The sequence below is a fragment of the Oncorhynchus tshawytscha genome, linkage group LG13, assembly GCF_018296145.1.
Source record: "Oncorhynchus tshawytscha isolate Ot180627B linkage group LG13, Otsh_v2.0, whole genome shotgun sequence".
NCBI classification, from domain to species: domain Eukaryota; kingdom Metazoa; phylum Chordata; class Actinopteri; order Salmoniformes; family Salmonidae; genus Oncorhynchus; species Oncorhynchus tshawytscha.
Genome location: NC_056441.1, coordinates 53,213,758 through 53,233,032, shown reverse-complemented (window position 1 = coordinate 53,233,032; position 19,275 = coordinate 53,213,758). Strand labels below are relative to the sequence as shown.

Here is a 19,275-nt window from a genome sequence, read left to right as displayed (position 1 = left end):
CTAGCTAACATTAGACTGTAGCTAGCAATTCAAATGGCTCTGAGATATGAATAATATTACTAAACAGATCATACACTTAACGTTAACTAGCTAGCTATCTAACAGTACACTTTAACTTGGAATGAAAATGACTTTCTGACAAAATTAGAAACGTTTAATATCTGAAAATGTAACTAGCAAGACTATCTTACCTGTATACATGGACGTGTTTTATAGAACAGCCTTCTGTGTGTTCTCTTTACAACTCCGTCTGCATATTTGCAATCAAACGCCATCATTTTCTCCATCTCCTAAGCTATCATATTCTATTTCCACTGATTTTAAAAACTCGGTCCTCCGGAAAGTGGAGAGCAACACTTGTAATTCTACTACGTGATATCTTAAAAAAAAAAAGCTATGTTAGAAAGGATTGCCTACACATACTGGCCAGCTCATGTTATAGACAGAACCATGCTACATGTCAGACCAATCCGAACTCATCTCTCAGGATGTCCTGCACACTCATTATCTCAGCCAATCATGGCTAGCGGGAAGGTTGCTGCCTTTTTCCGTGGCTAAACCAATCATTCATTTTAACACTTTTATTCATATTTACAGATGGCATACAAGTTTGTTATTAAGGCACATTAAAGTTCACATGTTCCAGAAGGCATTTCTGCCCAAAAATGCATTTTGATTAAGAAATGTTTACGTTCAAATGGCGCTCCTGTGAAGTAATGACGCATGACATACGCCTAGTTTCCTGAAACGAGTCACAAATATACACCAGTTGCTTACCAAGACGACATTGAATAATCCTGAGTGGATTAGTTACAGTTTTTGACTTAATTTGGCATAGAAATCTATGGCAAGACTTGCCATCTAGAAATTATCAACAACCAACTTGACTGAGTTTGAATTTTTTTTAAAAGAATAATGGGCAAATATTGAACAATCCAGGTGTGCAAAGATTTACCAAAAAAACATCTGTTATCATTGCCAAAGGGGATTCTAATATGTTTTGACTCAGGGGTGTGAATACTTATGTAAATGAGATATTTCTCCCAAAAAAGTAACAATTTTTCACTTTGTCATTATGGGCTATTGTATGTAGAGGGGTGAGAGAGAAATCTATTTAATCCGTTTTGAATTCAGGCTGTAACACAACAAAATGTGGACTATGTCCAGGTGTACGAATACTTGCTGAAAGCAATGTAACTACTCTTGTAGGTCAAAGTTGTGTATTGGAAAACCTTGGTAGAGCAGTACACATTGTGAATTGAATTTATTTTTCGGCTTCAGACCAATGCCTACTTCTCACTGAATTTTTGTAATATTTTTTTTTTTATAGGCTATAGCGTTTGCACTGATATAGGGGCTAGGCCTACTGTAAATTGCAGTCTGGCCTGAAAAGATCGAATTTGAATAAAACGAAACAACAACTTGTTTTAAATAGGCTATCTGTAAATACAGTTTCTCCCTGTGGGTGTGTAATACACACAAGCCAACTTAGACTATGGAGGATTTTACGCACATCCAAACTTTTCACAGGAGCTGGATAAAGATCCATTATAAAGAGAAAGGGGTTACGTCCACCCGACGTTATACTGCTCGCAAATGTAATGTTTTATGAACATCAGGAAACCTTTTTACAGATCATATTTGCACTTCTCCAGAAATAGCAGACAAAATTTCATTCAAGCCGTGAACTTTCTCACCATTAGCCCATGGACGAGGATGATATCATGAATCACATCTCTCGTTCCATGAGCACAAGGCAATGTGTGGCCACTTAGGCCAGAAGACACAGAATTGCCAAAGAGCTTGCGTTTGATACTAGTGACGCCTTTAATACCAGAAGAAAATAGAGCCCAAAGAGTTATTTACTGGCCTGGGCGACGCACGACAACAGGTTTGCGCCCTCAACCAATTGTCGGCGAGCGACCAGAATCTCTCACGTGTTTCTTTACTTCTCCAGGTGATCACCCATCAAAAGTACATCACTATCCACACATAAATAGTCTATTCATTTTAGATTTTTTTAAAAACCTTTTATTTAACTAGGCAAGTCAGTTAAGAACAAATTCTTATTTTCAATGACGGCCTAGGAACAGTGAACTGCCTGTTCAGAGGCAGGACAACAGTCAGCTCAGGGATTTGAACTTGCAACCTTCCGCTTATTAGCCCAACGTTCTAATCACTAGGCTACCCTGCCGCCCCATATTAATAAATGTGCTTCCCATAAACCATTTCATAAACAATGTCTGGCTTCATTATAAGGCATGGCCTTAGATCAAGCAACAAAGGACAATATTCACAAGGCTTGATATTTCCTTCAATACACTCATTGATATATATGTTGACTCCTCTTGATGCCTGCTGGCACATATGGCCATGGTACCCCCAGCATAATCACGTGACTGTGTCTGGTCCTCCCAGGCAGATTTATGCCTTCAGGCCTTCACACATGGAGTAATATTGACACAATTAGCTTCCGTGAACCAGCCAAACGCAATGGCCACACTTGATGTAATTATAATTCAATAACAGATGTTTGATATTGCATACATGATCACATAGTGACGATTCTGTTTTTCCTTGCCATCTGTTATTTGTGTGGTCATTATGGTAATTCAAGTTTTCCTGGTCCTTTTGGCTACTGATGAACTTGTTTTGAACATTTGTACTGACAAAGTCTACGAGTTGGGTAGAATACCCTTGCTGCACCTCTCATCCGGTGATCAGGAAAGTAACATATGCATGCTGAGATATTTTGGCCCTGTTGGGAGTGTGTCCCTTCACAGTGCAGCTGGGGTGTGCTTCTCCAAATGAGGACATCCTTTGTGTGGGCAGATCATGAGAAGACGGTGCTGGATCAGAGGGAAGAGGATACTCCACTGACGGTGCAGCCGTTAAGAGCAGCAGCAAAGCAAATGTCCTCCCAACTGGAGTATATACAATAGAGATATTTCTATGCTTTCTTGTTCTGAGCCTTAAGCAGAAGCAAGTACTGTGTTTCAGGGGAACGGGACTGTTTTTAACTGATCAGAAAGGGAACTAACTAACTAGCATTTCAATCCTTCCACATGAAATGCACACTTAACTCCAATCAGCGAATTACATTATAGTGGCTTGAAAAGCAAATAGATTTTTTGTGTGGGTAGGCCCTATAGGCTCTTTATGGTGCCTTGGGGAAATGGTCAGTTCAGGCAGGCCATCCTTGTTTTATGTCCTTGAGCGTAATATCTGTGAGCTCTGCTGTGCTGACTCACTCAGATCCAGCCCCCCCCCACACACAACCCACCTCTGACAGAGAGTGAATTACAATGGGGGGGTGTTAGACCATGGGTAAGTTAAATCTCCTCTCCGGTCGTCACTGGCTAATGTCTCCATGGCGGCGAAAATTAAGTGAGATGATTGCGTAGTTTACAACCCCCGTTGCTCGGAACACTTGCGTGCACTCAGGCGCACAGGAGAGAGAGCAAGTATATGTCTGTCTGCCTCTCTGCGTCTGTGATGGTGTGTCACGGCAGGCAGCAACTCAGTGTGCTCTCCTCTCATTCGCTGTCTCTGGGGTTGCGGTTGTTATGCGATTAAGCTAGGCTTACTGGAAAGAATCGTGACTATGCAGAGAGCTTTTAAATCTGGGTCTATTCTGAAAAGACCTGAGTGTGTCATGAATGAAATCAACAAGAAATTAGTCAAACCTGAAACCTCCAAACCGATGAAGACAGACAAAGGAGAGATCCATACCAGATGATTCAATCAGGAAGTGAAATGATGTTAAGAGAAGTGCGTTTTATCTGTGAGCTCAGACCTCTGAAGGTGAAGTGGTTTTCTGGGCTGCCAGGGCCAAGCAAGCCCTCCTAACCCAATTTGATGTGCACTGATAGGCCAGTGTCAGGAGCAGCTGGTCTGGAGCCCAGGCTGTAGCCTCCATAAAGGTGTACCACTGAGTCACAGCTCAAGCTTACAAGCTAACAATGGAAGGCATTTTCTTTGTCATTTTACGTGATTGCTTAGAAACCATTTTATTTACCTACCAGATTAAAGATCTAGAAAAACCATAGCCAACTCCGTATCAATCAAATTTACATCAGCAGGTGTAACAAAGTGCTTAAATGTATGCTCACATATGGTAAACTGCCAACGTGGTAGTCACAAATTGTTTCTGCCTATGATGGAACTATTTACAGAATGATTTCAATGGATAAAATCCTACATTTACGACAGTAGATTGTGTATGACACCAATGTTCCATAAGTGATATAAATGAGACTTTATTTTTCATGTTATTATAACCTCCACTCATCAATGTCTAATAACTCTAACCTCTTCCCCCCCCCCCATCTCCCTCTCTCTGTTCCATCTCCTCGTGCTCCCTCTCCATTACCCTAACCTTCAACTGCCATCCTATATCTCTCTCAACCTCTTCTTCCTATCCTCCACCTGCTCCCCCCTTCCATCCTCCAGGAGGGCCAGCAGTTGATCCAGGAGAAGCCCGAGCTGGGCCCGGTGGTGCGGAGGAAGCTGGGGGAGATCCACGAGTGTTGGCAGGACCTGGAGAGCACCACCCAGGCCAAGGCCCGCCAGCTGTTTGAAGCCAACCGGGCTGACCTGCTGGTGCAGAGCTACACCAGTCTGGACCATCAGCTGCATCAGCTGGAGGGACAACTGGGCTACGTGGACCAGGGTCAGGACCTGACCAGCGTCAACAAGCAGCTCAAGAAGCTCCAGGTCTCTTCCTCTTCATTATATGGTCCAACTACTGTTACAGTTTTTGGTTTTGTGATCAGTTGGGAATATTTTTGGGTATGGTGAAGCTATTGTCATACATAATGAAAAACCTAGGGTTGTTCTGTGTGAACAACCTATACAGTAGGAGGTGGTTCAGGTGTTTTTCCTGTCCAGGATGCTCTACCTCTGTTCTGTCACTACTACTGGGTCCATACATCTTATCAGTTCATCATGCGTCTCTCATTCTCCTCTCCAACAGCATGCTGCCCCTAAGGGCTGCTTACAGTTCCCTTTCAGCCTGTAATTGTGCTTTGTGTACAGTATGCTCCACCACCCAACCTCCATCCAGGGGTACAGTAACCTTTTCACTTCAGTTCATTTCTCTCATGGGTACTCTAATCTTTCTTTTTCTTTCCTTTCCATTATTTTCCTTTAATTCCTTCCTTTCCTTACTTCCTTCCTTCCTTTCATTCTTTCTTTCTTCCTTTCCTTTCCTGTCCTTTCCTTTTTCTCTCTTAATTTATTTATTTTATCCCTCTTTATACTCTAATGCTAGTATTATTTTTTTTCTTTCTGCTTCCTTCCAGCCACTACCACTCACTCATCCTGTCCTGCTGTTCACCCTGTGATCTATGGTGTGAGCAGAATCACTGTCTCATCCTGTCCCGCTGTTCACCCTGTGATCTATGGTGTGAGCAGAATCACTGTCTCACCCTGGAAACTTTGGCTTCATATGGAAATGTATGAAAATCTCCACTCCACTGTGTGTGTCTGTGTGTCTGTGTGAGACTAAGAAATGGTCCTGTCTATTAATTCAAGGACCATTTCTTTCAAAATTAGAAATAATGTTCCCATGTTTTGTTTTATTTGTGATTCAATGGGGTAACATTTGTAAGCCAATAGAAAGTGTGCTTATTCTCGTGCTAGTCTCTGATATGTGTCTCTGAGAATGTCAGGGGATTCATTTAACCAGATAGAAGGTACCGAGGCAGCCGTCCCGAAGGCTCTTTTCCTCCCAATTCCTAAGAATTCCCAAAGTCAAATCGTCATGTGAATTCGTAAGGGATTGATCGGCCTCATTCTGCCTCCTACTCTAATTCACTTTACCATGGCACCCATGCAACAACTCTTTGCATCTGGCCCACTTTTCGAAGTAGTTAGCCTCAGTGACACTACTTCACCTCCCTGGTGATCTCAACCTGATGCTTGTGTCCCAAAATGAGTGTCACTGCCTTGGTGAGAATCACCACCCCCCTCAGAATTACCTGACAGCTCTGGAGAAGTAATTGCCTTGTAGTCAATTGCAGTAGATCTAACTACTATCATCCAAACACTTCTCATTAATTGTTATGACAGACTGACCAGTAGAGCAACTGATCATGTACACCTAGGAAATCCATCAGTGGCTGACTCCTGAGTTGGATGTTGTCCGGATATTTTGGTGAGAGGGGATCGATAGATGAACCAATGTATCCCCTCAATACTCACCAGGCGTCTCACTGTCCTATGGACTACCTCCCTCCCGCTCTTTATTTCCTAACCTATCCTTTCTCCCTCCTTCCTTCACTCGCCCCTCCTCAAACGCTTCGATTCCATCCCCCTTTGCGTCCATTCTACCTCCTCTCTCACTCCCTCTCACATTCCCTCGCTCCCTCTCTCCAGACGATGGAGTGTCAGATGGAGGAGTGGTATAAGGAGGTGGGGGAGCTGCAGGTGGCGGCGGCCTCCGTCCCCCAGCAGGGCCAGGTCATGGACACGGTCAGCGAGCGCCAGTCCGCCGTGGAGACGCGCATCGTCCGTCTCATCGAGCCGCTCAAGGAGCGCCGGCGCATCCTTCTGGCCTCCAAGGAGGTTCACCAAGTGGGCCGGGACCTGGAGGATGAGATAGTGAGTGGCCGTCCTGATCGTCCTCCGATTATACCCACACACACCACGCACACTTACAGACACTTAGAGAACACCCGCACACCTCGACCAGTCTACTCAGACCACTTCACGCATACATTTGCTTCTAAAAGTGTGACTTACAAGTGTCATCGACAAGGGTTGAAGTGTTGCTTAAGTCGGCGACTAACCCCCCTTTTTTTGTTTGTTGAAGATTTATCTTGAAGAAAGATGCATGTAACTCTAAACTGATGCAGTACCATGCTGGTGATAACCCTAGAACAGTTACCAGAGTTTGCAGGTGCTTCTTTGCTAGTTTAACCTGTGATGTGTTTGCAGCTGTGGGTGCAGGAGCGGCTGCCTGCCGCCACGTCTCAGGAGCACGGCTCCAGCCTACAGGCTGTGCAGCAGCTCATGAAGAAGAACCAGGTGTGTGGCAGCTAGCTGAGAATAACCACATCTTTACAGTACATGTCTGTCTATCTATCTATCTGGACACCATCTTTCTGTCCCCCCCAGACTCTGCAGAGGGAGCTACAGGGCCATCGGGCAAGGGTGGAGGACGTCCTGGAAAGAGCTAATGTCATCGCCTCCATCCGCAGCCCCGAGGCTGACTGTGTGCGGGCGGGCCTGGAGCAGCTCAGCGGGCTGTGGGGTCTGCTGTGGGCCGAGACGGAGAGAAGACAGCTGGTGCTGGATGCCATGTACCAGGCCCAGCAGTACTACTTTGACACGGCCGAGGTGGAGGCCTGGCTCAGCGAACAGGAGCTGCACATGATGAACGAGGAAAAGGGAAAGGTAGGCGGCTAGGAGCCAATCACCAGGCGCTGATGTACTTAATCTGCCCAGTTACCTTTTTACAGTAAGATGATTGGCTTTTTGGAAGAGGGAAAAGTTGTATGTGCATAGGTGTAGTACAATGTCATTGTGTCCCTCCAGACATCAGCAACTGTACATGAACACCAGTGGAGGCTGCTGAGGGGAGGACGGCTCATAATAACGGCCGGAAAGGAGCAAATGGAATGGCATCAAACACCTGGAAACCAGGTGTTCGATACCATTCTACCGATTCCGCTCCAGTCATTACCACGAACCCGTCCTCCCCAATTAAGGTGCCTCCAACCTCCTGTGATGAACACTCCCCTTGAATTGTTAGCATTTTGAAGTTTGTGAGAATGGACTGTCAAGAGTGTTGTGGCCTCCCCTTCAGGATGAGCCCAGCACACTGCAGCTACTGAAGAAGCACCTGGTACTGGAGCAGACGATAGAGGACTACGCTGAGACGATAGGCCTTCTCTCCCAGCAGTGCAGGCAGCTACTGGAGATGGGACATCCAGACAGGTCAGTGTTGGTGCCCCACAAACCTTTCACCACGCTACACCACACCAAGACTTTCGTGGGATCGAACGTTGGTTATAGTAGCTGTAAAGTGAGTGTGTCATGAAATGCACATTTAAAATACTGCCTTAAAAGCTCAAAGGAAATCCCATATACGATAACTAAGGATCTCATTTTGTGACTTGATTGAAGAGGACCCAGGGCCTCTACACTCTGTCTACTGGGTGCTGAGGAGTAACCCGGTAGTAAATGGCAGGCTGCTTGAATGACATAACCCCTGTAGAGAAGGTAGTACAGCACAGTAAAGTAGGCCAGTCATAGACTCCTGTTGCTCTGTTATGGCAGCAGAGTGAATCATGGTGACATCAGGGTCAGCACTGGGTCCGTAATACTTCTCTGTCTCTGGTGTCGATGCTAACGGCGCTATCACCTTAGCTCTTAGCTGTTAGTCGACGCTAGACCTGCATCTCTGCACTAGTAGGGTATTGGTTTTTTTATGGGCTGTCCATGTCGTTCTCATGTTGTTCAGTTTGCTTTGTAAGTCTTATCCTCCTCACATTTACTCCTTCTGGAAACTCAACAGCAGCTCATGGTTTTACATGTCCAAATTAGTTTCACTGCAGGATCTCAGCTCCCACACATTACCCCTCAATTTTACCCTGTGTTTACTATTCATCTCTAACCCTGTCTCTGGTGTGTGTGTGTGTGTGTGTGTGTGTCTCAGTGAGCAGATCAGTAAGCGTCAGTGTCAGATGGACCGGCTGTACGTGTCTCTGAAGGACCTGGTGGAGGAGAGAAAGTCTCGTCTGGAGCAGCAGTACTGGCTCTACCAGCTCAACCACGAGGTGGACGAGCTGGAGCAGTGGATCGCTGAGAGGGAGGTGGTGGCCAGCTCGCCAGAACTGGGACAGGACTTTGAACACGTCACGGTCAGTGGGACCTGAATGGACAAAACATTCAACAATCTGATAATCCTGGTAGTCCTCTGTAGCTCAGTTGGTAGCGCATTGGCGCTTGCAACGCCAGGATAGTGGGTTCGATTCCTGGGACCACCCATATGTAGAAAATGCATTCCTGCATGACTAAGTCGCTTTGGCTAAAAGCCTCTGCTATATGGCCTCTATTGTTATAGCGTGTGTCTAAAGACTGTTGGCAACAGAGTTAATATGGCTCAAAGAATGGTATACAGTACACTGTATTCTTGCTTAGTAAGGAAGTAGCATGTATTTCAATGGATTTAGTTTTTCTAAGTAGCCCATTACCATTTTAGCAACAGTGCTTAGCTTGGCCAAACAGATATTGATCATCCCTTCATTCCTCTCCTCCTCTCTCCTCCTCCTCCCTTCAGATCCTGCAGGAGAAGTTCACAGAGTTTGCGTCGGAGACGGGCAGTCTGGGTCAGGAGCGTGTGACGGCGGTTAACCAGATGGTGGATGAGCTGATCGACTACGGCCACGCCGACGCCGCCACGATCGCCGAGTGGAAGGACGGCGTGAACGAGGCCTGGGCCGACCTCCTGGAGCTCATGGAGACCCGGGCACAGATGCTGGCCGCCTCGCACCAGCTCCACAAGTTCTTCACCGACTGCCGCGAGGTAGCGTTTCTACCACAAGAAGTGCTAAGGGATACAGGTCTGTGTCGTGTTTTGATGTGTCTCTGATGGGCCGGTATCGCATTGTGCTGCAGGTCTTGGCCCAAATCGATGATAAGCAGCGGAGGTTGCCCGAGGTGCGGGCGCGCCAGGGTGGCACCGCCAACACCAGCACGCTGCAGAGGCTCATGCAGAGCTTCGAGCACGACATCCAGCTGCTCGTCACTCAGGTGAGGCCCCGCCCACTGTCACTATTTTACATGCACATAAGGCTAAAAAAGGAAGACTGAACAAAACAAGCAGTCAATGTGGTAACACGTCACATTACATTTCTCATCACATTACTACAGTAATCTTTGCAGTGTTTTTAGGCATTCCTATGTAATTTACCACCCGTCTCTGTCTGTCTGTGTCCAGGTGAGGCAGCTCCAGGAGAGTGCGGGTCAGCTCCGGACCATCTACGCCGGGCAGAAGGCTGAGGCCATCGCCGGCCGGGAACAGGAAGTGATGCATTGCTGGAAGGATCTCTTGACTTCCTGCGAGGAGTGCCGAGTGCAGATCACCACGGCAACAGACAAGCTGCGGTTCTTCGGGGTGGTGCGAGACCAGATCATGTGGATGGACAGCATCATCTCTCAGATCGGCACAGGGGACAATCCAAGGTATACAATTGGGGTCACAATTGTATATTTATGGTTGAGGCATACACTTTCTATTAAAGTGAGGTGAGCAAGAGAAAAAAAAGAAGGGTGAAAAAAGTTGACCCTTTTGTTGAAAATACTATAGGCCTAGCATCCTTAGTTCAACACCTAGGAGAGGCTGAAAGATGCATAATGTACTTCAGCTAGAATCCAAAAGGAAGTTGTGTATCTCTTTACTGGAAGGTTGTATTTTTTTTTTTATGTGAATGGGGCATTTGTTAAACATTCAATGAAATATCTATATTTACAGTTTGTATGTATGGTGTATCTCATACTGCTCTGTGTCATCCCTCTGTCTGTCTACCAGATGGGATTGAGTTGCAAGTTCAGGGGCCTGTTTTGATTTTAGTACCTTATCATAATATAACTCAAAACGGAACTCATTTATGTTACGGAAATGCCAAATATGGAGAGCTGCACCAAGAGATGCAGAGAGAGAGAGAGCACAGAAAACACAGAGAGCAAAAAATTATCATGAAAAATGTCAAAGCAATGCACTGTGAGCGAGTTTTAATATAGTGTTATTTTCTGGCCCTTGTCTTCCATGGTGGGTAACCCTGTGCTCTTCTCCTTCACTGTCAGCATTCCCTCCAGCGATATAACGGGCTCTGGACTCTCTGGTCCTTTCAGGGATGTGTCCTCAGTGGAGGTACTGATGAACTACCACCAGAGCTTGAAGAGCGAGGTGGAGGCGCGCAGTAAGAGTGTGCTGCAGTGCATCGAGATGGGCAAGACGCTGCTGGCCGCGCGCAACCCTGCTGCTGAGGAGGTAACAGCACTGTTGCCAGGGTTCTGCCATAGAACATGGAGGATGGTACTGTAGTTTAGATGACATTTACAGTCACTAGTTCAGATTTAACTCAATGGAAATGCTATGTCTTTTTAGATCAAGGAGAAGCTGGATACGGTGGTGGCCAAGCAGTATGAGCTGTCTGAGAAATGGGACAAACACTGGGAGGTCCTGCAGCACAGTGAGTCCCTCTGACTTTACCTGAATGGAACTACTCTAGTACCTGGCACCTCAAGTCTCTAATTGATATTATCCCAAGGCATTCCATAATACAGTTTGAACCACAGTAAGCTACAATTTGATTCCCATTGTTCTCAGACACTGAGTTCCTCTTTCTCCTCTGCCTCAGTGCTGGAGGTGCACCAGTTTGCCCAGGAAGCGGTGGTGGCCGAGGCCTGGCTGACAGCCCAGGAGCCCTTCATCAACAGCAAGGAGTTGGGCGCCAGCGTGGACGAGGTGGAGCAGCTCATCCGCCGCCACGAGGCCTTCCGCAAGGCCGCCGCCACCTGGGAGGAGCGCTTCAGCTCGCTACGACGCCTCACCACGGTCCGTCACTATCCCTAGCTTACTAACACTACCCTTAGCTGATGCCGTCTTTCTTCTGGTTGCTTACAAGAGGTTGTAGAGCACAGATTGTTTGAAGTAACTTGTCAAATGGCTTCGTGTTTACGTTATGCTTAATTTTGTTGTAGAGGAGATTCTACAATGAAGTGCTGATGTTTAGTTAACCTCGATTTGGTTCCAGGTGGAGAAGATGAAAGCGGAGCAGAGTAAGCTCCCTCCCACCCCCCTGCTGGGTCGTAAGGTGTTCCTGGACCCCCAGGAGACGTCCCCTGCCCGGAGCCAGGGCTCCCCCCTGATGAGACGGATCCTTTACGAGCAGGCCGAGCCCAGAGCCGAAAGGCCCCCCCAGGAACCCTCGCCCTCTTCCGTGGCCCGCCGCCTGGGCTCCACCGTAGCCAACTACACCCCCATCATGAACGGCTCCAGTGGCTACCGCAGCAGTCTGGAGGCCCAGGCCATCCCCATGATGGGGGGAGTGGCTGGTGGTGTAGTCGGGGTGGCAGCCAGGCTGGGAACAGCCGCTGTGGAGGCAACAAATTTAGGGACCACCGCCGCCATGGAGGTCCGAGGGGTGGCAGCAGGATTTGGGACTGCCGCCTCTGAAGCCAGAGGGTTGGCAGCAGGATTGGTCACCCCCTCGGTCGAGGCCAAAGGGATAGCTGCAAGCTTTGTGACTGGGGCAGCCGCCGCAGTGGAGGTGAAAGCCTCGCAGTACCTCCGGCAGCCTAAGATCAAACACATGGACGACATGGTGACGCCCATGCTGGTGGCCTGTAGGCTGGAGAAGGCGAGAGAGAAGGAGGTGCGAGAGAGGGAGCAGAGAGAGAGGGAGAGAGATATTGTGTTAATGGAGCCAGCGCCCGTGATGCCGGTGATGGCCGAGGTGGTACTCCAGGAGATGGGGAGGGAGGGGATGGGCAGGGAGAGGCTGAACAGCGAGCCCAGCAGCAGAGACCACCGGGCGGGGAGCAGCCGGTCGGAGCCCCAGCAGAGAGACAGGGACAGAGACAGTAGGGACAGTAGGGACAGTCACAGGGAAGCCAGGCTGGAGCGCCAGCACTCTAGTGAGGCGCTGATGATCCAGGCGCGGCGGGATGAGCTGCCCCAGGAGGTGTGGCGGGAACGGGCCGAGCGCAAAGAGAGGAAGCTGGAAAGGCAGACGTCCAGCGAGCAGGAGGGCCACGGACACGAGGGCCGGAGGAAAGACCGCCACCGGACGGAAAGACAGGAGTCCAGTGAACACGACACAGCCAAGGAGCAGTCAGACAGACGTTCTACGTGAGTACTACATTGCGCCTTAGTGTCATTAAGTGCTGTTTGCAGAAAGGTGTATCACTTTTTGTCTTGGCTGATTACAGGGAGAAAAAGTCAGGTGGCCAGACCTTGTTTGATATAGTGGAGCAGCTAAAAGAGAGAGAGGCAGCAACGGTGAGTCTTCTGTTCACCAGCTATGCCGCCTTTATTACACAGTTATCTATACATAAATACTGTTAATGAGTGTTTAACGGCTATGTATTGTATTTCTAGTCTAAGCTCTGCCTTCTCTCTTCTCCCCTCAGGCACGAGGGGAGGTCCCTAAAGTGCCGAACGGCGTGCCAGAGAAGTCTTCCGGACGTCCAGACCGGCCGCGAGCAAGGGATCGTCCTAAGCCCCGACGGAGACCCCGGCCCAAGGACCCATCTGCAGGAGAGGCCACCACCCGGCGGTCGCGCTCGGCGCCGGAGCCAGGGGTGGCTCAGGGCGTGAGCCCTTCGGTCCCCCAGCCTCCCAGCCACACAGCCCACCACGAGGGCTTCCTCTTCCGCAAGCTGGACATCGAGACCATGAGGAAGAGCTCTAACAGGTGGGCATCCAGGTTCCTGACGGGGGGGGTCTGACAAAACAACCAGGCATGATCTTATGAGCATGCTAAGCTAACAAAACAACTGACTTTACCTACGAAATGTTCAATTGGTTGCATGTCACTGGCATTAACATATGTTCCAGCATCTGATTGGTGCCTTAGGTCTCGGTCGACATATGCTCATCCTATTGGAGCTTTAGCACTGGTCTGACATACTGTATGTTCAGACATTCCTATTGGAGCTTACGACCCGAGTTGACATATGCTCTTGTAACCTATTGAAAATAGAATTCTGATCAGAAGTGTATCAGAATGAGAGTTCAACCAAGAGATAGCCACCAGCCATTCCACTGCTTGCCACATGCATGGTGCCTAACCAACACGGCCCCTGACGGAGAGCGGTCTGGTTGATGGATGTTGTTGCTGGGCCTAAGGTCGAACCTGGTGCTGGTTCTGGCCCATAGCCAGTACGATATGCAGCCATAGCCATGCTACACGCACAGGTCCCTGCAGAGACCCACACATCACTCCGCTTCCTCCCGAGAGACGTTTCGTTCAGTCGGCCATGCTTGGTGGCCTACCACGGGTCTCTGGCCCCCGGAGACTGAACCGTCCGCCTCTCGCTGCTGCACTGCCCCCTGGAGGCCATGGCTGACACGCAACGCAACAGACTCATCCCACAAATGAGACCCACTGCTCACTCACCAATTGGATGAATGTTTCTGATGTACATGTAATGCTATGTACATGCCAAGGTAAAGCCTAGCTTTTTGTTTGTTACACTCAATCATCTTAAGAGGTGAGATGAATGTTCACTAATACCAATACTGTCATTTAACCAAACTCTGTTTTTTTTTTCCTCTCTCCTGTTGCTCCTTGCTGCTGGCTGTTCTTCCTACCTCGCCACAAAGGTAAGCCACGTGTATGCACCTATGCACGCTACGGTCGGCGGTTCATTGTTTGTTCGGCAGTGTGTTCCCCCTCGGACCACTCCGGCCAGTCATCTTGAACTCCCCCAGGTGAGTGAGGTTAGGTGGCATTAAACCTGTGGTTGGTTTTTGCTGAACGCGCCCCGTTTCCCCCCTCCCGCCCCTACAGCAGATCCTGGGTCAACCTGTACTGTGTGCTGAACAAAGGAAAGATAGGCTTCTATAAGGACGCTAAGAACACCGCCACACCTTACAACAACGAGCCCATGCTCAACCTCGGCCACTGCCACTGCGACGTCACCCTTGGATACAAGAAGAAGAAAAACGTCTTTACTCTTAAGTTAGTACTCTGCCTTTTAGGCAGTCTGTCAATCAGGGTCATGCTGCTTGTCTTGTCTACCGTACAGATAGCCATTTTGTGTGTTACCCTCAACTTCTCTGTCCTTCTGTTTCAGAACGAAAGACGGAAGTGAATTTCTGTTCCACGCAAAGGATGAGGTAAAAGGCGTTCGAAGGTTGACTGCTCTTTCATGGAAACACAGTCATATATTAACAATGTGATTCTGCAATGTTTGTCCGTGTGCCAAATAACTTTCTTTCTGTCTCTCACCCTCTCTCTTTCCCTTTCTTGTTCTTTATCATTCGTCCTGTCCCATGCTCTCTCTCATCTCCCTTTCTCTCTCCGAGTCACAGGATGATCTAAAGGCCTGGACCACCAACATCAACAAGAGCATCGCAGAGCATGAGGAGATTGCCAAATGGGGTCAGCCCCAGCCTACTACCTCATCCACGGACGAGGGCACGCGCCGCGACGGCAGCAAGGCCGATAACAAGTCAGAGCGGGGAGAAAAGTCTGACCGGGGGGAAAGGCCGCAGAGAGCCGAGCGCTCTGAGAGGTCGGATAAGGGTGAGACCAAATCGGACACCAAGCGTTCAGAAAAGTCCAGCAAGAAGAAATGAGTTTGATGTTGTGCGGTGGGTGGGGGAAAGGGAGAGGGGTATAAAAGACTCCCAGTCAAGACCCAACCCTTTCCTCTCATCTGTCTGCGTCAGTTCTGTTTAGTGTCGAAAAAGACAGGAAAATCACCCTGGTGAACTGACATGAGGGATTTGAAGCACGAATATCAGTGTGCCCCTCGTTGCCCTCTCTCTTTATCTCTGTTGCTCTGAGGGTGTCAGACCTGGTCACTAACACTTATTGCCTGGCTCGTTCCACCTCTGTCCTCTAGTGGTGACACCGGTGCACTGCAGAAAGCAGATCCTCCTCGTCAGGGCAGCAATGTGAGAGAGATGGACACTCATGTAACAAGAGGGTTGTCACTGGTAGTATGAAAAAGTAGCTCCTAACGTTTTACGTTTTATTTTTTGTAAGAGATGAGCTGTATCTGTATGTAACTCTTGTCTGTCTATTTATGTATTGTATGTCTAGAACATCCAATTGTATACTCCCAAACAAAAGAGAATGAAATATGCCTAAATGTTTGACACAACGGCCTCTTTTTGGAGAACAATTATTTTCTGTTTCCTTTTTTGTATTTCTGCTCGTTCACTCTGCCATCATTCTTTTCTGGACTCTCTTTTCTCACTTTGACTTTCTTCAGTACAAAACTGTAATATCATCAAACTCATCCAAATTGAATTTGTACAATTCAACAATGAGCCAGAGGAGAAAGAGAAGAGGCAGGTAACAACAGTCTTCACAAAGCTTGTTCTGGCTTTTGAATGGATGACCTGGAACCCTTACCCAGAGGCTAGGCTGGCCCCCACGGCCATACTCAGCTATGCCTTCCTCTGGGGCCCCTGAGAGGCCCCCAGGGACCCAGCAGCCATAGCCACCCAGCACCAGAGGGATAGGACTGGAAGCCATCTCACAAGACCAAATCCTCCCCCTTTCTTCTCAAAGACTATCAGATGGTGGTAATCACACTCCACATACCCAGTCAACATTATTTTTGTCCATTCAGAAAATATCACAATGCTTTTTATAGACAGTCAAAGATACATTAAGTTGTGTGTGTCTGAGTGTGTGTGTGTGTGTGTGTGTGTGTGTGTGTGTGTGTGTGTGTGTGTGTGTGTGTGTGTGTGTGTGTCTGTTCAGCTGCTCACCACTCCCAGGGTTTTCATAGCTCAGGTTTTTTTGTTCACATCTGCGTCCTCAGTTCTCCCTCAGTCTTCCAGGCACTGCCGTTCCACAGGCCAGGCTTCTAACAGCTCAACTAACCACAGAAGTTGATGAGGACACAGCAAGGATCTAAGTTCAGGGGCCACACAGAAGTAATACGGTGCCGATTGGTCACTCCAAGGCCTCAGGAGTGCAAGTCGATGTCAGATGGATGTAAACAAAAGCTTCTGGATGAATGAATCACATGCATGTCTTGCTTGGGATAAATCTCTTGTTCCTCTCACAGTATGTAGCTATCAGCAACGATGTTCACTTTGTTCCTCTCCATGCATCATACAATACAATTGTCTGTTTGTCTTAGCACTGCAAAGCCATATTTGGTAACGGGAAGTCTTACATTATGGAAGCTAGTGGACAAATCCTTTGCCTGTTCCTTACATCAGAGATTTGTACAGAAGTGAGGAGTGACGGCGACGAGATAGTACAGTGCAAATATCATGAGCTCTTTCCTGAGTAGCTTTTTCTACCTTGTTTTTTTTTTAAACACATTTTATGCATCTATATAGGCGTTGAATGCCAAATCAGTGCAATCCATAACGCTTGTTGGACACAACAAGGCAAGGATCAGCAGAACTTATTTTTGAATGAGCATAACTATCACATGGAATGTGAAATGCAGTACAATACATGACATAGGACACACTCAAATAGGGCACTGTGGACATCTATGAGATTCTGTGGTGAATTTTGAGACTCGTATGACACACGACTGCGTGGCATACAGTACAATTAGCATAGTGTAGTGGGGAGGATTCTAGCAATAAACTGCTAGTCTGCTGAATTCTTGCATTCAGGAGTTTCACTGTGCAGTATTCACTACTATCTGTTGTTAAGTCTACTCTAATCTTGCCTGGGCAGCTCGTATGGAGGATGGTCTCATTCCAAAAACAATATGCTCAATAAAAACGAGTTGGTCTCAAATTGATGTACGTAACTGTCTTAACACTAATTTGGATGTCTCCGAATGGTAACTTTGTTTGGAAATGTTGCTTACCATTGCGTTCTCTGTGTACTCCTGTCACAGATCTCCTATTTGTATGCCATAGTCTCACTCTAAACAGATGGTATGCGGTCCAAGTATTATGGTGGCTTCGGGAGGTGGCTAGGAACTCATTGTTGATGCGAAACGAGAATTTATATGCAACTTTTCCTTTGCACTAAAACGCTCCCCCATTGCACAGTGCTATTGCTTGAGGAGCAGTGGTGCTTCAGGGTCCTAGAGGGAAATGTGTTTATTGGATTACAGGAGTATGAGGTTTTATATTATTTTCATGAATGAACATGAAGTACACCAGCCTGAAAATTGTGAGCGTATCATGTTCAACCGTGATATGAGATTTCGTATGGCTGTTTATCTTGTCTTGCTTGTTACACTTTACTAACAGCTGGACTTCCAGCCACAGAGCATGAAGTACGATCACATCCTAAAGCCAAACATGCCTATACAATTATTCATGCTAAGGTTTCATTCAGTAGCTATCTGGATAAATGACCAGTAGTCATTTTTCCAAATGTTGGCCAACCCGTCTGTTGTCATGGCCAAGGGCCAAGGGATCCATGTTATCCTGTACTTTTCTGTCGCACAGAGGGCAATTTGAGCTTATAGACTTTCAAATGACAAACCAGCTGGATGTTGTTAATGACTAGAAAGCACAATTTTATAACCTGCAGTTGATGCACACAAGCATTAGCGTGTCACAGGGAGACTTGTGAGAGGAATCTCATTATTGATACAATGCTTCTGTATTAGCTGTGCAGTCATGATGTTTCAGTTATGTTAGAACATTGCGTAACTGGGCATCTGTGATGTGCGTTAAGTCCTGGAGTGCTTCCTTCATGAAAGCATTCACACCGCAACCGTTACAAATCAATAGTCTAATGCCATTATAAACTCAAATCCGTATTTTCTAGAATACGTTCTTTTTTTCATTTCAGGGAATAATGATTTCGTTGCTGTTTTCATCCAGGGTGTTCCATTGTTAGTTGTTTAACTAAGTCAATGCTCAACACCTACTGTTCATTTCCTGACCTTTGACCCTAGAGCACCACTGTTTTTAGGGAACTACTGAATGGATGTTTTGCAAATTTCAACAGCTTGATGACCTGTACAATATGTAATTGCTTAATGTATTTTTTTGTAAAGAAAGAATTTACGTTAGGTTTTTTTTTGCTGTGAAAAGGAAAAAATGTTGTTTTTTTTGGGGGGGATATTCATGGGGCAAATGGTTAATTTGTACAACATCAATGGAAAACATCACAATATCAGGACACAGAAGTTGCATGAATTACATAGTCGCTATTATGATACTGCTCTGCATGTTTTGAAGTCTCATCCCGTCGCTATACAATCACTGTACAATAATGGGGTGACACACTTACGTACATGGAAAAGGTGAATGAATGAATAATAATGTATAAAACAGATCCAACTTAAAACCATTGACTGTGTACAGTTGTTTCTTTGAAATGATAAATACAAATTGTGATATTGGAAAAAAAAAAAAACACTGTGTTGTTAATTTTGTTTGCATGTGCAGTTCAATGCCAACATCTTGTCAATTGGCTCTACAAATATATGCAGGCCAAAGGACCATGTTGGACCAATACTAATTCTAGTTACATTCACTCTTCTTTACATAATTAGAAAAAGGTGTAAAGTACTTTTTTAAATATATTTTTAAATTTAATTTTTAAATGTATTTAACCTTTATCTAACCAGGTAGGCAAGTTGAGAACA

General features: G+C 46.8%; 1 protein-coding gene across 5 annotated transcripts in view; it reads left to right on the top strand.

Moving 5' to 3' along the window:
* LOC112265118 (spectrin beta chain, non-erythrocytic 4) overlaps positions 1-18,974 on the top strand; it is a 52,161-nt gene extending 33,187 nt beyond the window's left edge. For 2 of the 5 annotated variants that reach the window (XM_024442170.2, XM_024442166.2), the window contains 18 exons: positions 4,453-4,716; positions 6,379-6,603; positions 6,940-7,029; positions 7,120-7,398; positions 7,811-7,941; positions 8,663-8,867; positions 9,287-9,532; positions 9,625-9,759; positions 9,947-10,191; positions 10,813-10,999; positions 11,117-11,201; positions 11,370-11,566; positions 11,766-12,862; positions 12,943-13,012; positions 13,144-13,427; positions 14,529-14,696; positions 14,812-14,854; positions 15,044-18,974. In XM_024442170.2, coding sequence (XP_024297938.2) covers positions 4,453-4,716; positions 6,379-6,603; positions 6,940-7,029; positions 7,120-7,398; positions 7,811-7,941; positions 8,663-8,867; positions 9,287-9,532; positions 9,625-9,759; positions 9,947-10,191; positions 10,813-10,999; positions 11,117-11,201; positions 11,370-11,566; positions 11,766-12,862; positions 12,943-13,012; positions 13,144-13,427; positions 14,529-14,696; positions 14,812-14,854; positions 15,044-15,316 — 4,224 coding nt within the window. In that variant the 3' untranslated portion in view covers positions 15,317-18,974. Of the gene's footprint in view, positions 1-4,452; positions 4,717-6,378; positions 6,604-6,939; positions 7,030-7,119; positions 7,399-7,810; positions 7,942-8,662; positions 8,868-9,286; positions 9,533-9,624; positions 9,760-9,946; positions 10,192-10,812; positions 11,000-11,116; positions 11,202-11,369; positions 11,567-11,765; positions 12,863-12,942; positions 13,013-13,143; positions 14,339-14,525; positions 14,697-14,811; positions 14,855-15,043 lie in introns of those variants that run through there. The other 3 variants (XM_042295900.1, XM_042295899.1, XR_006078656.1) reach the window with 3 other exon arrangements.
* Positions 18,975-19,275: the final 301 nt, after the last annotated feature.